This window comes from Dryobates pubescens, chromosome 22, assembly GCF_014839835.1.
Source record: "Dryobates pubescens isolate bDryPub1 chromosome 22, bDryPub1.pri, whole genome shotgun sequence".
Taxonomy (NCBI): Eukaryota; Metazoa; Chordata; class Aves; order Piciformes; family Picidae; genus Dryobates; species Dryobates pubescens.
Genome location: NC_071633.1, coordinates 14,558,157 through 14,581,522, shown reverse-complemented (window position 1 = coordinate 14,581,522; position 23,366 = coordinate 14,558,157). Strand labels below are relative to the sequence as shown.

The 23,366-nt window shown below is 62.8% G+C and overlaps 1 protein-coding gene across 6 annotated transcripts in view; it reads left to right on the top strand.

Annotated features, from left to right (window-relative positions):
* SYT7 (synaptotagmin 7) overlaps positions 1 to 22,718 on the top strand; it is a 43,835-nt gene extending 21,117 nt beyond the window's left edge. For 3 of the 6 annotated variants that reach the window (XM_054171928.1, XM_054171927.1, XM_054171926.1), the window contains exons 4-13: positions 1,703 to 1,834; positions 4,360 to 4,575; positions 9,163 to 9,552; positions 12,590 to 12,715; positions 16,159 to 16,294; positions 17,724 to 17,994; positions 18,613 to 18,782; positions 19,836 to 19,950; positions 20,059 to 20,258; positions 22,404 to 22,718. In XM_054171928.1, the coding sequence (XP_054027903.1) occupies positions 1,703 to 1,834; positions 4,360 to 4,575; positions 9,163 to 9,552; positions 12,590 to 12,715; positions 16,159 to 16,294; positions 17,724 to 17,994; positions 18,613 to 18,782; positions 19,836 to 19,950; positions 20,059 to 20,258; positions 22,404 to 22,508 (1,861 nt within the window). In that variant the 3' untranslated portion in view covers positions 22,509 to 22,718. The remainder of the gene's footprint in view (positions 1 to 1,702; positions 1,835 to 4,359; positions 4,576 to 9,162; positions 9,553 to 12,589; positions 12,716 to 16,158; positions 16,295 to 17,723; positions 17,995 to 18,612; positions 18,783 to 19,835; positions 19,951 to 20,058; positions 20,259 to 22,403) is intronic. The other 3 variants (XM_054171930.1, XM_054171929.1, XM_054171931.1) reach the window with 2 other exon arrangements.
* The last annotated feature ends 648 nt before the right edge of the window (positions 22,719 to 23,366 follow it).

Here is a 23,366-nt window from a genome sequence, read left to right as displayed (position 1 = left end):
GAGTTCTCCAGGGCCAGCAGGGCGCTGCTCAGCACCCCAGCCTCTGGCAGGAAGCTCAGCCTGGGCTTGCTGGAGGCAGTGCTGGCAGCCTGCAAGAGGGCACCTGGAGGGCTCTGCAAGGATGTGGCAGCAGCATGGGCGAGCAAGCAGCGACCGCCTCCAGCACCCGGCTGCCCAGGAGGAGAGGACCTACAGACACACCTGGTGGGGACACACAGACACCTGTGGCAGGGACACACAGACACACCTGTGATGGGGACACACAGACACACCTGATGGGGACACACACACCTGTGGCACAGACACACAGACACACCTGATGGGGAAACACAGACACCTGTGCCAGGGACACACAGACACACCTGGTGGGGACACAGACACCTGTGACAGGGACACACAGACACCTGTGGCACAGACACACAGACACACCTGATGGGGAAACACAGACACCTGTGACAGGGACACACAGACACACCTGATGGGGAAACACAGACACCTGTGCCAGGGACACACAGACACACCTGATGGGGACACACACACCTGTGGCACAGACACACAGACACACCTGTGCCAGGGACACACAGACACACCTGATGGGGACACACACACCTGTGGCACAGACACACAGACACACCTGGTGGGGACACACAGACACACCTGTGGCACAGACACACAGACACACCTGGTGGGGACACACAGACACACCTGTGGCACAGACACACAGACACACCTGGTGGGGACACACAGACACACCTGTGATGGGGACACACAAACACACCTGATGGGGACACACAGACACCTGTGGCACAGACACACAGACACACCTGATGGGGACACACACACCTGTGGCACAGACACACAGACACACCTGTGCCAGGGACACACAGACACACCTGATGGGGACACACACACCTGTGGCACAGACACACAGACACACCTGTGCCAGGGACACACAGACACACCTGATGGGGACACACAGACACACTTGTGCCAGGGACACACAGACACACCTGTGATGGGGACACACAGACACACCTGATGGGGACACACAGACACCTGTGCCAGGGACACATGGTCACAGTGCCAAGGATGCAGATGCATGCCAGGGGCACCCAGACACAGGTACCAGGGGCACCCAGACCCAGGTGCCAGGGGCACCCAGACCCCCTCGCCGGGCACCCCCCGCCCAGCCCCACGCCTCCCGGCACCTCTCTAACCCCTCACCGCCCTCCTTCTCCTCCCCAGCCTCCCTCCCCTGTCTCTCCACAGCCGCTCCCCGCTCCGTCCATCCGTCTGTCTGTCCGTGTGTGTGTGCGTGTGTCCGTGGCCGGCTCCGCGGGGTGGGCAGCACCGCGGCCCCAGCTCTCTCCACAGGATCCCAGCGCTCCGGGGCTGGAGGCTTTGGGGCTGGGTTTGCTGTGTGTGCGGGGGGGGGGGGGGGGGGGGTCGGGAGGGGATGGGGAGGGGGGGCCGGGGGGAGGGTTCAGCAGGAGATGTTTTTTTTTCCTCTCCCCCCTTTTCCCCCCACAGGAATTCAGCTTCTTTCCTACTTCCCTTCGCTTTGGGGCTGTGGTTCGGGGTCGGTTTCTTGTTGCTTTTTTTTTTTGCCGGGGGGGGGGGGAGGGGTTTGGGTCATTTTTTTTTTTTCCCCCCCTTCTCTTCCCTTTGTTTTCTTCTTTATGGTCTCCGACCTCCTCCGTAGCGATCTAGACAGAGACTTTTGGAATAACAATGACAACACAGTGCAGCAGAAATGGAGCTCCTACCCTCCCAAGGAGTTTATCCTAAACATTTCTCCTTACGCTCCCTACGGCGACCCGCGCCTTTCCCTCAAGTGAGTCTCCTCCTCGCCGCCTTGGCTTCCCCCCACACCCCCACACGGGCAGCACCCACTCGCCTTCCTCCGCCACACTTCCTCCTCTTCTTCATCCTCCTCCTGCCTCCCCCCCCACCCTTCTTCCTCCGGCTCCTCGCTCCTCCCACACACTCCACCCCCCATGGGCGGCCCCATGGAGACGAGCAACCCCTCCTTCTGCCAAGGGTTAGGGGGGGAGGGGAGAGGTGGTAAGGGGGGGAGGGAGGGTGGAAAGGAAAGTGGGGGGGTGGGGGTTGTGGTTTGTGTCGTGGTGTCCCCCCCTCCCCAGCAGACACAGACACAGGGGCATGGGTTGGAAAGGAGCTTGAAGACCCAGGGAGATGTGCCCCCAGCACTCAGACACAGACACAGGGGCATGGGTTGGAAAGGAGCTTGAAGACCCAGGGAGATGTGCCCCCAGCAGTCAGACACAGACACAGGGGCATGGGTTGGGTTGGAAAGGAGCTTGAAGACCCAGGGAGATGTGCCCCTAGCAGTCAGACACAGACACAGGGGCATGGGTTGGGTTGGAAAGGAGCCTGAAGAGCTGGGCAGATGTGCCCCCAGCAGTCAGACACAGACACAAGGTCATGGGTTGGGTTGCAAAGGAGCCTGAAGAGCTGGGGAGATGTGCCCCCAGCAGTCAGACACAGACACAGGGGCATAGGTTGGAAAGGAGCTTGAAGAGCTGGGCAGATGTGCCCCCAGCAGTCAGACACAGACACAGGGGCATGGGTTGGGTTGGAAAGGAGCCTGAAGGGCTGGGGAGATGTGTCCCCAGCAGTCAGACACAGACACAAGGGCATGGGTTGGGTTGGAAAGGAGCTGGAAGAGCTGGGGAGAGATGTGCCCCCAGCAGTCAGACACAGACACAGAGGCATGGGTTGGGTTGGAAAGGAGCCTGAAGAGCTGGGCAGATGTGCCCCCAGCAGTCAGACACAGACACAGGGGCATGGGTTGGAAAGGAGCCTGAAGAGCTGGGGAGATGTGTCCCCAGCAGTCAGACACAGACACAGGGGCATAGGTTGGAAAGGAGCTTGAAGAGCTGGGGAGATGTGCCCCCAGCAGTCAGACACAGACACAGGGGCATGGGTTGGAAAGGAGCTTGAAGAGCTGGGCAGATGTGCCCCCAGCAGTCAGACACAGACACAGGGGCATGGGTTGGAAAGGAGCTTGAAGAGCTGGGCAGATGTGCCCCCAGCAGTCAGACACAGACACAGGGGCATGGGTTGGAAAGGAGCCTGAAGAGCTGGGCAGATGTGCCCCCAGCAGTCAGACACAGACACAGGGGCATGGGTTGGGTTGGAAAGGAGCCTGAAGAGCTGGGCAGATGTGCCCCCAGCAGTCAGAGACAGACACAGGGGCATGGGTTGGAAAGGAGCTTGAAGAGCTGGGGAGATGTGCCCCCAGCAGTCAGACACAGACACAGGGGCATAGGTTGGAAAGGAGCTTGAAGAGCTGGGGAGATGTGCCCCCAGCAGTCAGACACAGACACAGGGGCATGGGTTGGAAAGGAGCTTGAAGACCCAGGGAGATGTGCCCCCAGCAGTCAGACACAGACACAGGGGCACGGGTTGGGTTGGAAAGGAGCTGGAAGAGCTGGGGAGAGATGCCCCCAGCAGTCAGACTTAGACACAATGTCATGGGTTGGGTTGGAAAGGAGCTGGAAGAGCTAAGGAGAGATGCCCCCAGCAGTCAGACACAGACACAGGGGCATGGGTTGGAAAGGAGCCTGAAGAGCTGGGCAGATGTGCCCCCAGCAGTCAGACACAGACACAGGGGCATGGGTTGGGTTGGAAAGGAGCCCGAAGAGCTGGGGAGACATTCAAACAGGTTGCCCAGGGAGGTTTGGGGATGCTCCCTCCCTGGAGAGGTTCCAGGTCACCTTGGGTAGAGGTCTTGAGCATCCTGGGCTTAGTGGGAGGTGTCCCTGCCCGTGGCAGGGAGGGGTTGGCACTAGAGGGTCTTCAAGGTCCCTTCCAACCCGACCCCTGCTGTGCCTCTCTGAATCTCATCCAAGCCCTCATCATGCTTGGGGGTGGTGCAGGACGGGGTTGCACGTTGGGGGCCACCCACCTTGGAGTGGGACTGGGTTGCCCCCCCCTCCCCCCCAGGGCTGGATTGCCAGCAAGTGGGGTGTGTGTCCCCCCTTGATCCCTTTCCCACCCTCCTCCTCTCTTTATTTTGGATGGACTCACCAAGACCAAGGCCACCCAGGCACCCCCTTCCCAACACCAGGACCACCCCTTCCCCCCTCTCTTCTTTTTATGTTGCTGGCAGCGCTGACTTCTCTCTTTCTCTCTCTGTCTGTCTGTCCGTCTTGTCCGTCCGTCCCGCTCCGGCTTTTTCTCCTCGCCCTCCCCCCTTTTGTCCTCCTATCGACGGCTTCCCCTTAACCTTTCCTCATCCGTCCCGTCCCGTCCCGCCCCGTCCCGTCCCGTCCTGTCCTGTCCTGTCCGTCCGTCCGTCCTGGGGGGTTTGTCCGGCCGCCGACCCGGCCCCAGTGGCTCTCTGTTATCGGGAGCCAAGCTGACGGCGTCGGCGGCCGCGGGGTTGGCCGGGGACCGCCACGCTCGGCCCGGGGAGAAGCAGCGGCTCGGCGAGGACGGCCTGAGGAGCAGCGTCTCTGCCCACAGCGAGCCTGGCACGGGGAAGGTGGCACGGGGCCGCTGGCACACGGTGCAGAGTCACTTGGCCGCAGGGAAGCTCAGCCTGTCCAAGTGAGTTGAGAACCTTACGGGGGCTTGGCACGGCAAAAAAAAATACCCGGCGCAGGGTTAGGAGGAGAGCCGCCGGAGAGCAGCCCCCTGGAGGAAGGACCTTGGGAGTGCTGGTGGATGAGAAGCTCTCCCGTGGGTGCCCCGGTGGCCAAGAGGGCCAGTGGGATGTGGCCAGCAGATGGGGGGAGGTTCTCCTCCCCCTTCACTCTGCCCTGGTGAGGCCACGCCTGGGATATTGCCTCCGGTTTTGGGCTCCCCAGTTCAGGAGGGACAGGGATCTGCTGGAGAGAGACCAAGGGAGGGCTGTGAGGATGCTGAAGGGACTGCAGCACTGCCCTGTGAGGAGAGGCTGAGAGCCCTGGGGCTGCTCAGTCTGCAGAGGAGAAGACTGAGAGGGATCTGATCAATGCCTATCAATAGCTGAGGGCTGGGGGTCAGGAGGGAGGGGACAGGCTCTGCTCAGCTGCACTCTGTGACAGGACAAGGGGCAATGGATGGAAACTCCAACACAGGAGGCTCCACCTCAACAGGAGGAGGAATTTCTTCACTGTGAGGCTCCCAGAGCCCTGGAGCAGGCTGGCCAGAGAGGTTGTGGAGTCTCCTGCTCTGGAGCCTTCCAAGCCCCATCTGGATGTGTTCCTGTGTGCCCTGTGCTGGGTTCTATGGCCCTGCTCTGGCAGGGGGGTCGGACTCAATGATCTTCAGAGGTCCCTTCCAACCCCTGACATCCTGTGTTCCTGTAAACCTCCCCTAGGGCAACTTGAGGCCATTCCCTCTCACCCCATACTAGAGAGAAGAACCCAACCTGGCTGCAGCCTCCTTGCAGGGAGCTGCAGAGAGCCAGAAGCTCTCCCCTCAGCCTCCTTTGCTCCAGGCTCAACACCCCCAGCTCCCTCAGCTGCTCCTCCCCAGCCCTGTTCTCCAGACCCTTCCCCAGCTTCACTGCCCTCCTCTGGACCTGCTCCAGCTCCTCAGTGTCCTTGGAATGAGAGGTCCAAACCAGCCCAGTATTCCAGGTGTCCAAAGTCCAGGATTCCAGAGTCCAATCCTCTGATTCTTTAAGCCATTCCCCAGCCCATGACAAGAGGTTCTTGGTAGCATTTGGTTCAGGAGGCAGCTGTAAGGCTCAAGCAGCTTTGGTTGCTGTCCACCACATGGACAGCTGGTGGGAAGCTTGGACTGGACAGGAGGACAACATTTCTTTGCTGCAGGAGTGGTCAAGCACTGGGACAGGCTGCCCAGGGAGGTGGTGGTGTCACCATCCCTGCAGGTGTTCAGGAAGCATGTGGACATGGCACCTGGGGCCATGGTTTGGTGCCCATGGTGGTGTTGGGTTGAAGTCTGGACTTGAGGATCTCAGAGAGTTTTACCCAGCCTCGATGGCTCTGTGATTGTCAGTGAGGCTCCCTGGGGCACAGGGCATCATCTTGGTGATGCCCCAAAGGCAGGAGCTGCTGGCTGCTCTCCCATGTCCCCATCTTGGTGGTGTGGGGGCATCACCAGCCTTCTCCCTCTGTGGTACTCCCCTGACCCATGGCACAACCCCCAGACCTGGCACTGGCACCTCACTTGGAGCTCCACCAGCCCCAAATCAGGCATTCATCAGATGCAGGGAGGGGAGGAAAGCAGAGCTGTGGCACACAGGGATGCTTGGGTGAGGCTCTGGGTGTCACCCACCCCTGCTGGAGGCCACCAGAGCTCTGCTGAAGGAGGTGATGGGGATTTAGTGGCCGTGGGCTCCGTCCTGCCTCTCTGGTCTCTGCTGGTTCTGCTGGTCCCAGAACTGGCACCCTTGGAGAGGCTGCTGGTGATGGCAAAGGCTCTGAGAAAACCTTTCCAAAGGGAAAAGCCACCCCTGCTGCCATGGGCACATCCCAAATGCCTCCTGGAGCACCAAAGACTGGGGGGTGTCTCCAGTTTGGAGCCATGGTCACCTGCTGGGTGTTGTGCTGGTGGACTTGGCTAGTGGGGGGGCAAAAAGGAGAGGTGAGGAAGAGAGGGAGCAGCCTTCAGCCTTATCCAGGCTTGGTGGTGGAGTGAAAACCCCCTGGGATCCTGCAGTGTTCTGGTGGGATGGGGGAAGGATGGCTCAGAGCCTCTGTCCCATGAAGGCTGGGACAGTGCTGGTGAGGGGACAGGCTCTGCTGTCCTGGCTGGTAGCTGGGCAGGTGGATAATGGATGGACTGGGAGCACTGGGATGCTCCCAGTTGGTGAGGGCAGGGTTAAGGGGATGTGGAAGCTACCTGCAAAGCTTCCTGCCTTTTGGTGTCTCCATGTCCATCTGAACTGGCCAGGGTGGAGGCTTGAGTGAGGGGTTGAAGAGAAGTGAGTGAATTCATGAGCTGAACCTCATGAGGTTCAACCAGGACAGCTCCTGAGCCTGGGGAGGGCAAACCCCCTGCACCAGTACAGGGCAGGACTGACCTGCTGAGAAGCAGCTCCAAGGAGAAGGACCTGGCAGTGTGGGCATGAAGAAGAGTGTGGCCAGCAGGACCAGGGAGGTTCTTCTCCATCTCTACTCTGCCCCACTCAGGCCACAGCTGCAGTCCTGGCTCCAGCTCTGGGCTCCCCAGCTCCAGAGAGCCTGGGAACTGCTGGAGAGAGCCCAGGGCAGGCTCTGAAGGTGCTGAGGGGCCTGGAGCAGCTCTGTGAGGAGCAAAGGCTGAGAGCCCTGGGGCTGAGAGCCTACAGAAGAGCAGCCCCAGAGGGCAGCTGAGCAATGCTCAGCAAGAGCTAAAGGAGCTGGGGGGGGCAAGAGGCTGGGGCCAGACTCTGCTGAGTGGTGCCCAGGGCCAGGCCAAGGGGCAGAGGGCACAAAGTGGCAGGCAGGAGGTTGCCTCTGAAGCTGAGGAGAAAGTTGTTTGGGGTGAGGGTGCTGGAGGCCTGGAGCAGGCTGCCCAGAGAGGTTGTGGGGTGTCCTTGTGTGGAGAGCTGGCAACCCCCCCTGGGCACTGCGCTGCTGGGCAAGCTGCTGGGGGTGCCCTGCTGGGGCAGGGGGCTGGGGCTGGGTGGCCTCCAGAGCTCCCTTCCAGCCCCTCACCGTGCTGGGGTTCTGTGTGATCCCTTCTGTGCAGAGCCGTCGGGTTTGAGGGCGTTGATGGGGGCCATGGTGAGGGTCCAGCTGCTGTCCCCCTCCCCTGGTCCCGGTGGCAGCGGGGCTGGCACGGGCAGGGCGAGCTGCCGCCTGGCACAGCGCTGGCAGGAGCTCGCGCCTCCGGCTGGCAGGGGGCCGAGAGGAGCCAGATTTAGTTCCCTGCGACTGGGAGGTTGTAAATGGAACTAATTTAGGATTCGATAGGAAAGCGAAAGCAGGTCGGCGGCAGACACCGCGGGGGGTGGCAGTGCCCCACCTCCCCTCAGCCCGGATCCGTCCCAGCTCTCCCCTCCTCTCCTCTTCCCTCCCCACCTCACCCTCCTCTCTCTCTCTCTCTCTCTCACTTTTCACTCCTCCTTCACCTCTTTTTTTTTGTTGTTGTTGTTGTTTTGAGCTATTTATCCTTCCCCACCCCTCCCTCTCTGTCCCTCGCTGCTGGCGTTGCACGATGGCACAGCTTTGCCACATGGTTTCAACCGGCGCCCTGCCCGGCCCTGGGTGGCACGGGGACCAGGGTAAGGTTGGTGGCTGCTGCTCAAGGTGATTGCCCGGTGTCAGGCAGGGCAGTGAGGGTCTTCAAGGGCTTTTGCCAGGCTGGTTGGACTCCTTGGCCTCACGGCCGTGAGCTTTGCAGGCTGCCGCGGGCACCGGCGCTGTGCCTGGCTGCATGGGCTGTGCCATGCATGTGCCACTACCCCCCTGTGGGGTTGGCTGCATGAGCCAGTGATGGCACCGCCGCTTCCTCCACCGGCCTCCCGCCTGCTCTTCTCTCTCTGTTGACCAGACAAAGCTGGCCCACGCTGGAGCTCTCTCTGCATCTCCCCAGCCCATCACCCAGGGACTGGGATCCCACTCTGCTGGCAGCCTGGCATGGCCCTGGGCACACCCAGCTTGGTGGCGTCTCCCAGCCGCGGCCAGCTCAGCCCCTCCCTCGCTGCCGGACCCCCTCAGCCCCCCCCCCCCAGCCCCGGCAAAAGGGGGCGCGCTGAGCCGCGGCGGTGCTGGTGGCTGGGTGCTGGACTGGGAGGGAGTGGGCTGGGGCTGGGGCTGGGGCTGGGGCTGGGGCTGGGGCCGGGGCCGGGCTGGCTGGCAGCACGTGAGCGGGCACCAGGGATTCGCCTTCACGCAGCAGCCCTAATTAGCTCGCAGGCAACCAGGTCGGCTGGCGGTGCCGGGAAGGCTCCGGCTGCGCACCGGGGCGGCGGGAGGGCACCCGGCCCCATCCCCATTGACCACCTGGGTGCCGGGGGGCCAAGGCTGGCACGGCGGGGCGCCCGGGTGAGATGGCGGCGAGGCGAGAGCCCCGCGTCCTCGGCGAGCCCGAGCCGCGGCCGAGAGGCAGAAGAAGTGCTGGCTGCATCCGCTGGGCGCTGCCGGAGCGCTCCCTCCGCTGGGGCATCTTCTCTCTAACGCTCTTCTTTTCCTTCCTCCAATTTTGCCCCTTCACCTTCTTCTCCTTTCTCTCCTCTCCTCTGCCCTTCCTCTCCCTAAGTTTCGAGGACTCCACCTTGTCCACAGCCACTACCCTTGAGTATATCCCCACCTCAGCAGGAGACCCCAAATGCCAGAGGCCCCGCACGCTCATGCGCCAGCAAAGTCTCCAGCAGCCCCTCAGCCAACACCACCAACGCGCCAACCACAGCCAGCCCACCACCAGCCAGAGCTTGGGGCACCTCCAGGCCCACAGCGGCTCCTCCACCACCGGTGCCACCAACCCCCGGGCTCCCCGCGGTGGTGGCGGCGGCGGCGGCCAAACGCGCCCGGGCGGCACCGCCGGCTCCAAGCACCCGACGGCCGGCGGCCGGAGCGGCTCCAACCCCGGCAGCTGGGACCATGTGGTGGGGCAGATCCGCAACCGTGGCTTGGACATGAAGTCCTTCCTGTAAGTGTGCAGCTGCTGCTCTCTGCGCTCTGCTCGCTGCTCTCTCCTCTGCTCTGCTCTCCTCTTTGCTTTCCCTTTTTCCCTCTCCATTGCTCTCACCTCTGCTTGTTTCTGATCTACCCACTGTGTGCACTTCTGCTCTCCCCACTGCTCTCTCCTCTGCTCTCTCCTCTGCTCTCCCCATTGCTCTCTCCACTGCTCTTCCCATTGCTCCCTCCTCCCCTCTGCTCTCCCCATTGCTGTATCCTCTGCTCTCTCTTCTCCTCTCCCCATTCTATCTCCTCTGCTCTCCCCATTGCTTTCTCCTCTGCTCTCTCCTCTGCTCTTCCCATTGCTGTCTCCTCTGTTCTCCCCATTGCTCTCTGTTCTGCTCTCCCCATTGCTCTCTGCTCTGTTCTCCCCATTGCTCTCTGCTCTGCTCTCCCCTCTGCTCTCCCCACTGCTCTCTTTTCAGCTTTCTCCTCTGCTGTCTTAATTCCTCTCTCAATTACTCCTCTAATCTCATTTCTCTCCCCCTTTCTCTTCCCCACACTCTCCCCACTTCTCATCTCCTTTGCTCTCTCCTTTTCTCTCCTCATATATCTCTGCTCTTTCCTCTGCTATTTCATCCTCTCTCCTCTCCTTTCTCTTCTGCTTTCTCCTTTGCTCTCTCCCCCACTTTGCTCTCCCCATTCCTCACCCCATTGCTCCCTGCTCTCCTTCACTCACCCCGGCAGAGCCTCTCAGCCATCACCACCATGGCCAAACGCTCCCCAGGGGTGTGGGAAGAGCCAGGTCCCATCCAGCCCCACCAAGGGGTGCAAGGGTGTCTCACCCAGCCCGGGGGGACTCAGGGAAGGTTCTTACACACTCCCCCACTTTGCTTTGTCCCAGCCTGTGTGGGTGCTCAGGGCTGCTTTAGGGATGCCCCAGCCCATGGGACGGGCACCAGCATGGCCCCCGAGGAGGGACACTGCCCCAGGGAGGTGGTGACAGAGGGGGCAGCCCCGCTTCTGGTGGCCCCTGTGCAGGGGGGTGGGAGTCTGTTCAGCCCCGATATCGCTGCCTGTCAGGCTGCCTTCAGAGTCCTGTGATCTTTAATCTGGCTTAACCCTATCTCCTGCATCAAACCTCCACCACCCAGGGCTAAGCTGAGTCCCGTGCTGCCACCAGCACTCAGCATGTGACACTGGGACTCCCCCCAGGAGCCACTGTCATCCCCCCCCTGCCCCCAAGCTCTTCTATCCTCCTCAGGATCCTCCTGCTCTCCCCTTGCCTCCTGGGAGAGGCAGTGCTCAGGTCCTGACAGGCAGGAGCACCCTTGGGGGTGTCTCCTCCCAGCTGCTCCAGCCCTGGGCATGACCCCCACTCTTCCTCACTAACCAGTCGGTGCCGTCCTTGGCTCTGCCCTTTCCCACCGAGAGCTTCCTCTCCGGCTCCACTCCCTCCACGTGGAGCTGGAGCTCATTAGCCATCCCCAGGGGCGCCTTCCTCCCTGTTTACCCAGCCCTGGCACCGCTTCCAGCCTTAATTGGTGGTGGGGAGAGCAGCCCTGTCCCACTTCCCCACGGGGGAGCCTCTGCCATTTCCCACCACTGCTGCTTTCCCGAGCCATTAACTTTGCTTTCTGCCCTGCCCTCCGCTTCCCCTCCCGCCTGCTTCCCCGGCGCCGCGGCGTGAGTGCGCTTCCAGGCCCCGGGGAGGCCGGGCCAGCGCGGCCAGGGGACGGCAAAGAGCTTCAGCCACGGTGCCACCAGCTCCTCCTCCTCCAGGGAAGGATGCTGGGACCTCATTCCCTTCTTCTTGTCCCTTGTTCCCAGCCCTTCCAGGCAGCTTCTCATCCCCATGGGCAGCCTCTCATCCCTCTGGCCACCTTCTCATCCCTCTGGGCATGTTCTCATCCCTCTGGTCACCTCCTCATCCCTCTGGTCACCTTCTCATCCCTCTGGCCACCTTCTCATCCCTCTGGCCACCTCCTCATCCCTCTGGGCATGTTCTCATCCCTCTGGGCATGTTTTCATCCCTCTGGACACCTTCTAAGCTATCTGGGTATGTTCTCATCCCTCTGGCCACCTCCTCCCTCCTCTGGACACCTCATCCCTCTGGCCACCTTCTAAGCTATCTGGGCATGTTCTCATCTCTCTGGCCACCTCCTCCCTCCTCTGGACACCTTCTCATCCCTCTGGACACCTTCTAAGCTATCTGGGCATGTTCTCATCCCTCTGGCCACCTCCTCCCTCCTCTGGACACCTTCTCATCCCTCTGGACACCTTTCTCCCTCTTCTGGCCACATTCTCATCCCTCTAGGCACCATCTCCCTCTTCTGGACACCTTCTCATCCCTCTGGGCATGTTCTCTTCCCTCTGGCCATGTTCTCCCTCTTCTGAGCATGTTCTCATGCCTCTGGACACATTTTCATCCCTCGGGGCATGTTCTCATCTCTCTGGGCACCATCTCCCTCCTCTGGACACCTTCTCATTCCTCCGGGTATGTTCTCCTTCCTCTGACCAACTGCTCCCTCCTCTGGACAAGTTCTCATCTGTCTGGGCACCTTCTGATCCCTCTGAGTGCTTTCTCACCCCTCTGAGCACTTTCTCACCCCTCTGAGCACCTTCTCCTTCTTCTGGACACCTTCTCATCTCTCAGGCCACCTTCTCCCTCTTCTGGGCATGTGCTCACCCCTCTGGGCACCTTCTCCTTCTTCTGGACACCTTCTCCTTCCTCTGGGCATGTTCTCACCCCTCCAAGCACCTTCTCCCACCTCAGCAGGACCTCAGCATCCTCCCTGCCTGGACCAGGAGGAGGAGAGAGGTGGTGGTGGTGATGATCTCCTCACTGGAGCTGACACCTTCCTCCCTACAGCCCTTTGTGCCCATCCTGGACGTCACCTCTCAGGCAGGAGCCAGCAGGCAGATCCAGGCTCCCTTTGCCCCCCAGCTGAAGGGACCGCAGGGGGTTGCTTCTGCTGGTTCTGCTGCAGGTCCTCTGCCTGATGCTGTGTTCTCTCCTCTCTCTCTTTCTCTCTCTCCCGCTGCCCGTGGGGGGCCCCCCCGGGCAGGGAAGGCCGGATGGTGGTGTTATCCCTGGTTTTGGGACTCTCAGAGCAAGATGACTTTGCCAATATCCCCGACCTACAACCTGCTGGGACGCAGCCGAACGAGTCGAACGCTCAGGGGGACAAGAGGTACGAGCGAGGACGAGGGCAAGTCCCGCAGGAGGAGGAGGAGGATGAGGAGGAGGAGGAGGAGGAGAATGAGGAGGAGGAGACCAGGGCTTCAACCCCAGGGTGGAGGAGGAGGAGGAGGAGGAGGAGGAGGCTGGCCTCGTGGAGCGTGAAGGTTGGAGCAGCAGAGGGTGGCCCCGGCGGGCGCGGAGACGTCTGGAGCACCCCCACGGCTCCGCCTCCGGAGCGCTGGCGCCAAGAGGACTCCCCCTGTCCCTCCCGCGCCCCAATCCCTTCCTCCTTCTTCCCTGTCCTCTCCTTCCTGCCATCCCCACTGCCAGACCCACCCCCACCCCCACCCCCTGACTGCATGCTGAGAGAGGGGGCACAGGAGCAAGCCCTGTGCCAGGAGGACAAGCGGGTAGAGGGAGGGCACCTCCCGACGCCGCGGAGCCATGTCCCTTCCTACTGCAGCCCATCTTGTGCCCCACACTGCCACGACCTCCAGCCCTGGGCAGCAGCCCCGGGGACGGTGGGGACATCCTTGTGGTGGCACGTGCTCGAGCTTCCAGGCAGAGCAAGCCTGGGGACATGGCACCCTCCTTTCTCCTCCCAGCAAGGTGGCACAGCCTGGGTACCAAAGGCTTTGCCTTCCCGGTGTGCCGATGCATGCCTCGTGCCCCACGCTGCCACAACCTCCAGCCTGATGGCTTGGATGGGTCAGGAGACATCCTTGGGGTGGCATGTGCTCGAGCCTCAAGGCTGATCTGGTGGGGCAGAGCAAGCTGGGGGACGTGGCACCCCCTGTTCTCCTCCAAGCAAGGTGGCACGGCCCGGGTACCAAAGGCTTTGCCTTCCCGGGGTGCCAGCATCTCAGCACCACATCCAGCAGCGGTAGCAGAGCCCTGCCATGAGGGCTGGCAGGAGCAGAGGGGCTGGGCATGGCCAGGAGCAGGTGTTGATGCCCTGTGGAGCAGGGAGGAGGTGTGAAGCCATGCCCGGCGCCTTCATGAACTGGCACCGCTCTTGCCCGCTGCCTATTTTTACCCTGCTCGGCTTGCTCTGGCTCCATCTTGCAGCACTTCCCTCCCCTGCCTCCCTGCTGCACAACTGGCCCATGCTGGGAGCACTGGGTGCTGTGCCACCCTGTGCCACGCTATGCCTGCCAAGGGGATGGGAGATGCTGGGTGCCAGGCATGGGAAAGTGGGGGGGAGGAGGGAGGGGGAGGGGGGCAGTGGCTGTGGCACAGAAGGACCCTGCACCCTGCATGCCCTGCTCCCTGCATCTCCTGCTCCAGCTTGCTGCTCCCCATGCATGGCCTCCATCCACCTCCCCTTGCTGCCCATCTCCTCGGATCCCATGGGATGGGAGGGCTCAGCTGGTGGAGGGGTCGGACTCCAGCACCTTCTGCTCTCTCCTGCCCACCCGACGCTGCTGGCTGCCCAGGTGTCTCCTCCAGTCCTGTTTCTCAGCTTCTTGCTGCTGTCCCACTCTTCTGCTTCCAAATGTCTCCTCCATCCCTGTTTCTCCCTCCCTCCCTCCCTTCCTTCCTCCCTTCCTTCCTCCTTTCTTCTCTTCCTCCCTTCCCTTCTCCCTCCCTTCTGAATTCCTTCCTTCCAAATTCCTTCCTTCTCTCCCTCCTTTCCTTATTCCTTCCTTCCCTCCCTCCTCCTTTCCCTCCCTCCTTCCTTCCTTCCTCTCCCTCCTTCCTTCCTCCCTTCCTTCCTCCCTTCCTTCCTCCTTTCCTTCCTCCCTTCCTTCCTCCCTTCCTTCCTTCCTCCCTTCCTTCCTTCCTCCCTTCCTTCCTTCCTCCCTTCCTTCCTTCCTTCCTTCCTTCCTCCCTTCCTTCCTTCCTCCCTTCCTTCCTTCCTTCCTTCCTTCCTTCCTTCCTTCCAGCTCCTTCCCAACAGCTCCAGCCTGGCTCCTCGCCGTGTCTCCTGTCCCAGTGACTAACCAGCTGCTCTCTGTCCGTCCGTCTGTCCATCTGCCCTGCTCCTCTCTCCCCCTTCCCTCCCAGCAGGGCCAGCGCTGGACGATTCTGCCTCCTCCTTTCTCTTGCTTGGGTTGTTTGTGGGTTGTTTTCTTCCTTCCCTCCTCTCTTTCTCTGCTGTCCTGGGCCTCCACTGGCACGTGCCACCCAGCACCCCGGCACCCAGCGGCTCCACTGGCACCGCCTCACCCAGGAGGCGGCACCACCGCCGCCAGCTCCTCCGCTTTCCTTCTCCCTCTCTCTTGGCTTTTTGGTCGGTGGTTTGGTGTTTGTTAACCTAATTTTGCCTCCCCAGCTGCCTCGGGCTCTCTGGTCCTCCCTGGGTGCCAACCTGGCTGGGCTGGGCGAGCTGTGTGCGTGCGGGTGCGTGAGAGGGCTGCCAGCCTGTGCCACCTCCGTCCCCCCCAGGTGCCCTGCCGGTGTGCCGTCACCAGTGGCGTGTGTCTGGGTGTGCTCGGCCCGTGGGCTCGTGGCATGCGTTGTGGCTTGTTGCCTGCTGACCCCACCGGGGTGCCAGGGCTGTGCCAGCAGCCTGGTGCCCACGGTGGGGGCAGGGGGGGGGCACGTGTGTGTGCGTTTGCGTGGGTGCCCCTGCTGGTTTGTCGCCGTGGCTCGGCTTGGGCGGGAGCCGTGGCGTGGGGGTGCATCGTGGGGTGCCTGTCTGTGTGCCCATCCCCCTCTCCCTCTCGGATCTGTGCCCCCCTGCCACGTGCCTGTGTCCCCCTGGTGTCCCTGAGCGGCGCTGGCAGCGTGGCCTTGCTGCGTGCCCGTCCCCTTCCATCGCTGCTCTGTCTGTGTGTGCCCCCCCTGCAGCTTCTGGCTGCCCACCTTTCCTTCCTCCTGGGCACTGTGCCCACCATCCTGGAATCACCTGGGTGCCACCAGCACGACCCCACCCTCCCCTTCCCCAGGAGCTGGCTGTGTGGGGACAACTGGGACGGTGGCTCACTGGCGGAAGAAAAAGGAGGTGGTTGGCGCTGGGCACTGAGCCCTCACCGCAGCGTGGGGCACCCGTGGGTCACCCACTCCCCCAGAGCCACGCTGGGGCTGTGGGGCGCAGCCAGTACTGGTGGGGACTGGGTAGCCACAGCTCCAAGTGGGTGCCCCTGGCATCGCCGTGGGTTCTGCAGCTGCTGAAGGTGGCACCTGGGCAGCGTGGGACCTGCTGCTGCGCCCTGACAAGCCCAAGCGGCAGGGCACCAGCTGGCACCCAGCTGTGCCTGGCAGCGACACAGAACCAGCTGCCTACGCCAGCCAGGATGCCTTGGTGTGGAGATACTGGTAGGCTGGAACGGGTGGCACAACGCCGCCAGCAGCACAGCCCTGGGCATCCCTGCTGCCCAACGGGCAGCCTGCAGCGGGGGCTGGTACGGCCCAGGAGCAGCAGCCGCTGGGAGAGGGTGCCCGGGGTGCCCCGGTCTCAGCCTTGGCTCCTGGCCCCTCTCCTCTATGGCACTGCCTCTCTTTCCCCAGGTTGCCAGCCGGGGGCAAGGCAGTGAACACGGCACCGGTGCCCGGGCAGCCGCCGCACGATGAGTCCGACCGCAAGACAGAGCCACACTCCTCTGTCTCCGACCTGGTCAACTCCCTGACCAGTGAGATGCTGATGGTGGGTGGAGGGATGGAGGGAGGGATGGAGGGATGGAGGGAGGGATGGATGGAGGGAGGGAGGGAGGGAGGGATGGATGGATGGAGGGATGGATGGATGGATGGAGGGATGGATGGATGGATGGAAGGATGGATGGATGGAGGGATGGAGGGATGGAGGGATGGAGGGATGGATGGAGGGATGGAGGGAGGGATGGAGGGATGGATGGATGGATGTGGTCTGGTTGGCTCCTCAAGGATGGCATCCAACCCTGGCCACCACCTGGGTGTCTTGCCCCTTCTTGGGAGCATGAAGAAAACTGTCGCCAACAGGTCCAGGGAGGTTCTTGTTCCCCTTTACTCTGCCCTAGTAGTCAGGCCACAGCTGCAGTCCTGGCTCCAGTTCTGGGCTCCCCAGCTCAAGAGAGCCTGGGAACTGCTGGACAGAGCCCAGGGCAGGCTCTGAAGATGCTGAGGGGCCTGGAGCAGCTCTGTGAGGAGCAAAGGCTGAGAGCCCTGGGGCTGTGGAGCCTGCAGAAGAGCAGCCCCAGAGGGCAGCTGAGCAATGCTCAGCAAGAGCTAAAGGAGCTGTGGAGGGCAAGAGGCTGGGGCCAGATTCTGCTGAGTGGTGCCCAGGGCCAGGCCAAGGGGCAGAGGGCACAAAGTGGCAGGCAGGAGGTTGCCTCTGAAGCTGAGGAGAAAGTTGTTTGGGGGGAGGGTGCTGGAGGCCTGGAGCAGGCTGCCCAGAGAGGTTGTGGAGTGTCCTTGTGTGGAGAGCTGGCAACCCCCCCTGGGCACTGTGCTGCTGGGCAAGCTGCTGGGGGTGCCCTGCTGGGGCAGGGGGCTGGGGCTGGCTGAGCTCCAGAGCTCCCCCTCCATCCCCACCGTTCTAAGGCTCTGATTTGCTCCCTGTGCAGCCGGGAGCTTGGCCCTCCAGCCCCCCTCCCCCCTAGTCAGCGAAGGGGAGTTTGAGAGGAGATCATGAACGGGAGCAGGGCCACCCCAGGCTTGGGCTGGGTGAGCTCCAGAGCTCCCTTCCCAAGCCCCCCTCGCCATGCCGCGATTCCCTGTGCCCGCCCTGCGTCTCAAGCACCCTGGCACGTCCCAGCTTGCTCTGCCAAGTGCCCATCAGCGGCGGGCTCCGGGGCCGGCTCAGCCGAGGTGACGCAGCCAGCCCCAGCCGCAGCCGGCAGGGACAGGGCTGTCAGGAGGAATTTGGTTAATTGGCGCTCCCTGTCCCCAGGACGAGTGGCAGGGAGCCAGGAGTCATCTGAGTCGATGGCGGTGGCGGGGAGCAGGGGGAGGCAGCCTGATGCCCTCCGACAGCTCAGGGGGGCGGAGGGTTTGGAGCCGCCATGAGCCGCGGCTGGCTGCCGATATGGAGGGGCAGGCTTGGGGGGCAGGGGTGCGCGGCGCCCCCCGCCGGCCTCACCGCCCCTCTCCCCCCGCAGCTCTCCCCGGGCTCTGAGGACGACGAGGGGCACGAAGGCATCAGCAGGGAGAACCTGGGGCGCATCCAGTTCAGCGTGGGCTACAACTTCCAGGAGTCCACCTTGACCGTCAAGATCATGAAGGCGCAGGAGCTGCCGGCCAAGGACTTCAGCGGCACCAGCGACCCCTTCGTCAAGATCTACCTGCTCCCAGACAAGAAGCACAAGCTGGAGACCAAGGTGAAGAGGAAGAACCTCAACCCACACTGGAATGAGACCTTCCTCTTCGAAGGTAGGGCCCCCGGGCTGGGCTCGGGCTCGGAGAGGCTGCGGCGCCTCCCGCCCTGCCCGCGGGGCTGGATCCTGGAGCCCTGGGGTCGCAGGAGGGTTTGGGCTGGAAGGGACCTTTCAGATCACAGAATCCAAGCCTTAACCCAGCACTGCCAGGGCACCACCAAAGCGTGGCCCCCAGCGCCTCATCTGCACAGCTGTTCAAGCCCTCCAGGGATGGGGACCCCACCGCTGCCCTGGGCAGCCACAGGGGCAGGAAATTGTTCCTCATGGCCAACCTAAACCTCCCCTGGGGCAACCTGAGGCCGTTGCCTCTTGTCCTGGCACTTGTTCCTTGGCACAAGAGCCCAACCCCCACCTGACTGCAGCCTCCTTGCAGGGAGCTGCAGAGAGCCAGAAGCTCTCCCCTCAGCCTCCTTCTCTCCAGCCTCAACACCCCCAGCTCCCTCAGCTGCTCCTCCCCACCCAGGCTTTTGCTCTAGACCCTTCCCCAGCTTGGTTGCCCTTCTGTCACGCCTCCCCTCCCCCCACTCCCCCACTGTTTGATGCCAGCAGAGGCCAGGCAGGGCGGCACCAGCACGGCCAGGGCCACTCCTCACCCTCTCCCTCTGTGGCACAGGGTTCCCCTACGAGAAGGTGGTGCAGAGGGTGCTGTACCTCCAGGTGCTGGACTATGACCGCTTCAGCCGCAACGACCCCATCGGGGAGGTCTCCATCCCCCTCAACAAGATCGACCTCACCCAGATGCAGACCTTCTGGAAGGACCTGAAGCCCTGCAGCGATGGCAGTGTAAGGCCCTGCTCCTCCTTCCACCCTCCCCCGGCACCAGCCCCGGAGGGGAGGCCACCTCCCGCCCCTGCGGCCCCCGGGGATCTCCACCACCACCTTGCTACCTCAACTGGTGCTGTGGCAGAAGGCTCAGCCCCCCAGCAGGGAGGTTTCTTTCTCCCTAAGCAGGTCCACAGTGGACAGTCTGGGGGCAAAGGAAAGGGGGCTCAGGCAGACCTACAATGAAAGCTTTTTTTCTCCTGCCTCCAGCAAGAGCAGGAAAGGTCCCACCGGGGGTGGCCTCCTTTCCTCCTGCCCTCCTTTTCTGTGCCACCCCAAAGTCCACCCCTGGGGCAGCTCTGAGGTGTCTCAGCCCAGCATCCTGCTCCTGGGGCAGGACAGGGCAGGCTTTGGGTTCCTTATCAGGGCTTGGGCTGGGTGCTGTGGTTATGGAGCAGGTGGTCCTGGATGCCCACTTGAGGTCAGGCTGGGTGCTGTGATGGGACATGAGAGCATTGTGCCCCAAATTAGGTCTTGGGCTGGGTGCTGTGGTTATGGAGCAGGTGGTTATGGATGCCCACCTGAGGTCGGGCTGGGTGCTGTGGTGAGCAGCAGGTGGTCCTGGATGCCCATCTGAGGTCAGGCTGGGTGCTGTGGTGAGCAGCAGGTGGTCCTGGATGCCCACCTGAGGTCGGGCTGGGTGCTGTGGTGAGCAGCAGGTGGTCCTGGATGCCCACCTGAGGTCGGGCTGGGTGCTGTGGTGAGCAGCAGGTGGTCCTGGATGCCCACCTGAGGTCGGGCAGGGTGCTGTGGTGAGCAGCAGGTGGTCCTGGATGCCCACCTGAGGTCGGGCTGGGTGCTGTGGTGAGCAGCAGGTGGTCCTGGATGCCCACCTGAGGTCGGGCAGGGTGCTGTGGTGAGCAGCAGGTGGTCCTGGATGCCCACCTGAGGTCGGGCAGGGTGCTGTGGTGAGCAGCAGGTGGTCCTGGATGCCCACCTGAGGTCGGGCAGGGTGCTGTGGTGAGCAGCAGGTGGTCCTGGATGCCCCCCTGAGAGGCTCTGTGGGTTCCACAGGGGAGCCGTGGGGAGCTGCTGCTGTCACTGTGCTACAACCCTTCTGCCAACTCCATCGTGGTGAACATCATCAAAGCAAGGAACCTCAAAGCCATGGACATCGGGGGCACGTCAGGTACCAGCTCCAGCTCCTGCCAGGCTGGGCACCGTCCCTGTGGCCGGCGCCCCTGTGGCCGGGGCTGAGACCGCTTCCTTTCCCCTCCCCTTTCCCCGCCTCCCCCAGACCCCTACGTGAAGGTGTGGCTGATGTACAAGGACAAGAGGGTGGAGAAGAAGAAGACAGTGGTGATGAAGCGCTGCCTGAACCCTGTCTTCAACGAGTCCTTCGCCTTCGACATCCCCACGGAGAGGCTGCGGGAGACCACCATCGTCATCACCGTCATGGACAAGGACCGGCTGAGCCGCAACGACGTCATCGGCAAGGTGGGGGCCGGCGCTAGGACCCCGCGGCCGGGGGGCAGCCTCCCCCCTGCCCCCAGGGGGACCAAGGTGCTGGGAGCCCTGCAGCAGCTCCTGCTGAGGGCTGGCAGCTAGGGGACAGCCTCCAACCTGCCTCCATGGGGACTATGGAGCCAGTGCCAAGCTGAAGAGAGAGGGTGGTAGAGATCCCTCCTGCGTGTTGGCTTCTCCCTGAATGGGCTGGGGGGTGGCAAGGGCTCACTTGGCACAAGCAGGGGATGATGTGGTGGCTCCCAGCTGTGCCCTGGGGGCCAAGAAGGCAAATGGTGTCCTGGGGGCATGAAAAAGAGTGTGGCCAGCTGGGCAAGGGAGGTTCTCCCCTCGCTCTACTCTGCCACAGTCAAGCCACAGCTGCAGTCCTGGCTCCAGTTCTGGGCTCCCCAGCTCAAGAGAGCCTGGGAACTGCTGGAGAGAGTCCAGGGGAGGCTCTGAAGATGCTGAGGGGCCTGGAGCAGCTCTGTGAGGAGCAAAGGCTGAGAGCCCTGGGGCTGTGGAGCCTGCAGAAGAGCAGCCCCAGAGGGCAGCTGAGCAATGCTCAGCAAGAGCTAAAGGAGCTGTTGGGGGCAAGAGGCTGGGGCCAGGCTCTGCTGAGTGGTGCCCAGGGCCAGGCCAAGGGGCAGAGGGCACAAAGTGGCAGGCAGGAGGTTGCCTCTGAAGCTGAGGAGAAAGTTGTTTGGGGTGAGGGTGCTGGAGGCCTGGAGCAGGCTGCCCAGAGAGGTTGTGGAGTGTCCTTGTGTGGAGAGCTGGCAACCCCCCCTGGGCACTGTGCTGCTGGGCAAGCTGCTGGGGGTGCCCTGCTGGGGCAGGGGGCTGGGGCTGGCTGAGCTCCAGAGCTCCCTTCCAACACCACCGTGCTGGGGTTGGAGGATTCAATGTAGGTCAGATCCCTCCAGCTCCCAGCTCCTTAGGCTAACGATGACAAAGGAGCTCTGTCCTCACCGTGGCTGCTGCTCACCACAGCAAGCTGATGATCCCCAAGCTCCAGCAGCCAAACACCCAGACTGGGAGAAACCCAGGGGAGGGCTCTGCACCAGGGGCTGCTGGAGAGGAGCTGAGCTGCTGGTGTCCTCAGCACGGTCACAGCCCAGAGGGGACATCAGCAGTGGCATGGGGCACAGCCCAGGGCCAGGCAGCAGCTGGGATGGAGGGGCAGAGGGATGGTGCCTGGGGTGCCTCCACTTCCCATTAGCCCTACCGGGAGGGAAGGGGTGGAGCTGGAGGGGAGGAGGTTGTCCACCACGCCGTGGCCAGCAGCTTGTCACTGGCTTTGGATTGCATTTGGGATGGGGCTGGAAGGGGCAGGAGAGAAGCTCTGGGTCCAGGGCTTCTTTGGCATCACCAAGCAGCAGGATGGGGCTGGGAATGAAGCTGTGGGTCCAGGGCTTCTTTGGCATCACCAAGCAGCAGGATGGGGCTGGAGTGGCTGGGAATGAAGCTGTGGGTCCAGGGCTTCTTTGGCATCACCAAGCAGCAGGATGGGGCTGGAGGGGCTGGGAATGAAGCTGTGGGTCCAGGGCTTCTTTGGCATCACCAAGCAGCAGGATGGGGCTGGGAATGAAGCTGTGGGTCTGAGGCTTCTTTGGCATCACCAAGCAGCAGGATGGGCCTGGAAGGGGTAGGAGAGAAGCTCTGGGTCCAGGGCTTCTTTGGCATCACCAAGCAGCAGGATGGGGCTGGAGTGGCTGGGAATGAAGCTGTGGGTCCAGGGCTTCTTTGGCATCACCAAGCAGCAGGATGGGGCTGGAGGGGCTGGGAATGAAGCTGTGGGTCCAGGGCTTCTTTGGCATCACTAAGCAGCAGGATGGGGCTGGGAATGAAGCTGTGGATCTGAGGCTTCTTTGGCATCACCAAGCAGCAGGATGGGGCTGGAGGGGCTGGGAATGAAGCTGTGGGTCCAGGGCTTCTTTGGCATCACCAAGCAGCAGGATGGGGCTGGGAATGAAGCTGTGGGTCTGAGGCTTCTTTGGCATCACCAAGCAGCAGGATGGGGCTGGAGGGGCTGGGAATGAAGCTGTGGGTCTGAGGCTTCTTTGGCATCACCAAGCAGCAGGATGGGGCTGGAGGGGCTGGGAATGAAGCTGTGGGTCCAAGAGCTGCTTGTCCCCACAGATCTACTTGTCCTGGAAGAGTGGCCCTGGGGAGGTGAAGCACTGGAAGGACATGATCGCCCGGCCCCGGCAGGCAGTGGCACAGTGGCACCAGCTGAAGGCTTGAGCCCCCCAGGACTGTGGGGACAGGGGGGGAACCCCTTTCCTATCCCCTTCTTTCACCCCTCCATGGGGCTCCCGTTGAGGAGACGAGGGATCAGAGGGACACTGGCCTGGCTGGTGGGGACCCTGGGGTAGGAGGGGGATGGAGCCCCCCTGACTCCCCACTTCCACCTCTCCCTGGCTCAGAAGGGTGTCAGAAGTGATGCACATACACCCCCCCATCCCACCCCCACCCTCCATCCCCACCACCAGGCAGGACTTCTCCAAGTGCTTCCAGCCCCAATCCCTGGGAGCCCCTTTGCCCCTCCCTGGCCTCACCACCCCCATTTCAGGGAGGGCCAGGCTGTGGGTACCAGAGGGCTCCCCCCTCACCTTCCCCCCTCCCTGTTCAGCTCAATCGAACCTCTCCGAGCCATCAGCGTTGCCCAACCCGGGGGGCACGGAGCTCCTCTCCATGCCCCCTGCCCCATCCCCACTGCCCACCCTAAGCACCCCTCGGCCACACTGGGCTGGCACAGGGGTGGGGGGCACCCGGGGAGGGGAGGGCAGCCCCTTTTCCCGGGCCAGGCTCGGGGTTTTGGGATTGGAAGCCATGACACAGTTCGTTAGCCAAAGCAGGCTGCTGCCTCCAGCCGGGCTTGGGGCTTTACCTCCTCCTCGGTGGGAGCAGGAGGGGGATCACCCATCCCATCCTGGCTGGGGAGCTCACAGCCCATGTGGGGAACCTCCCCCCTCCCTCCCCATTCCAGCTCTTCCCACTCTCCCCCTCCCCCTGGGCAAGGGGTGGTCCCCCCTGCAGAGGATGCTGAGCCCTAGAGCATCTTCTTCCAGCCGGCTGGCTGCGGGAGCCGCAGGAGCCCCG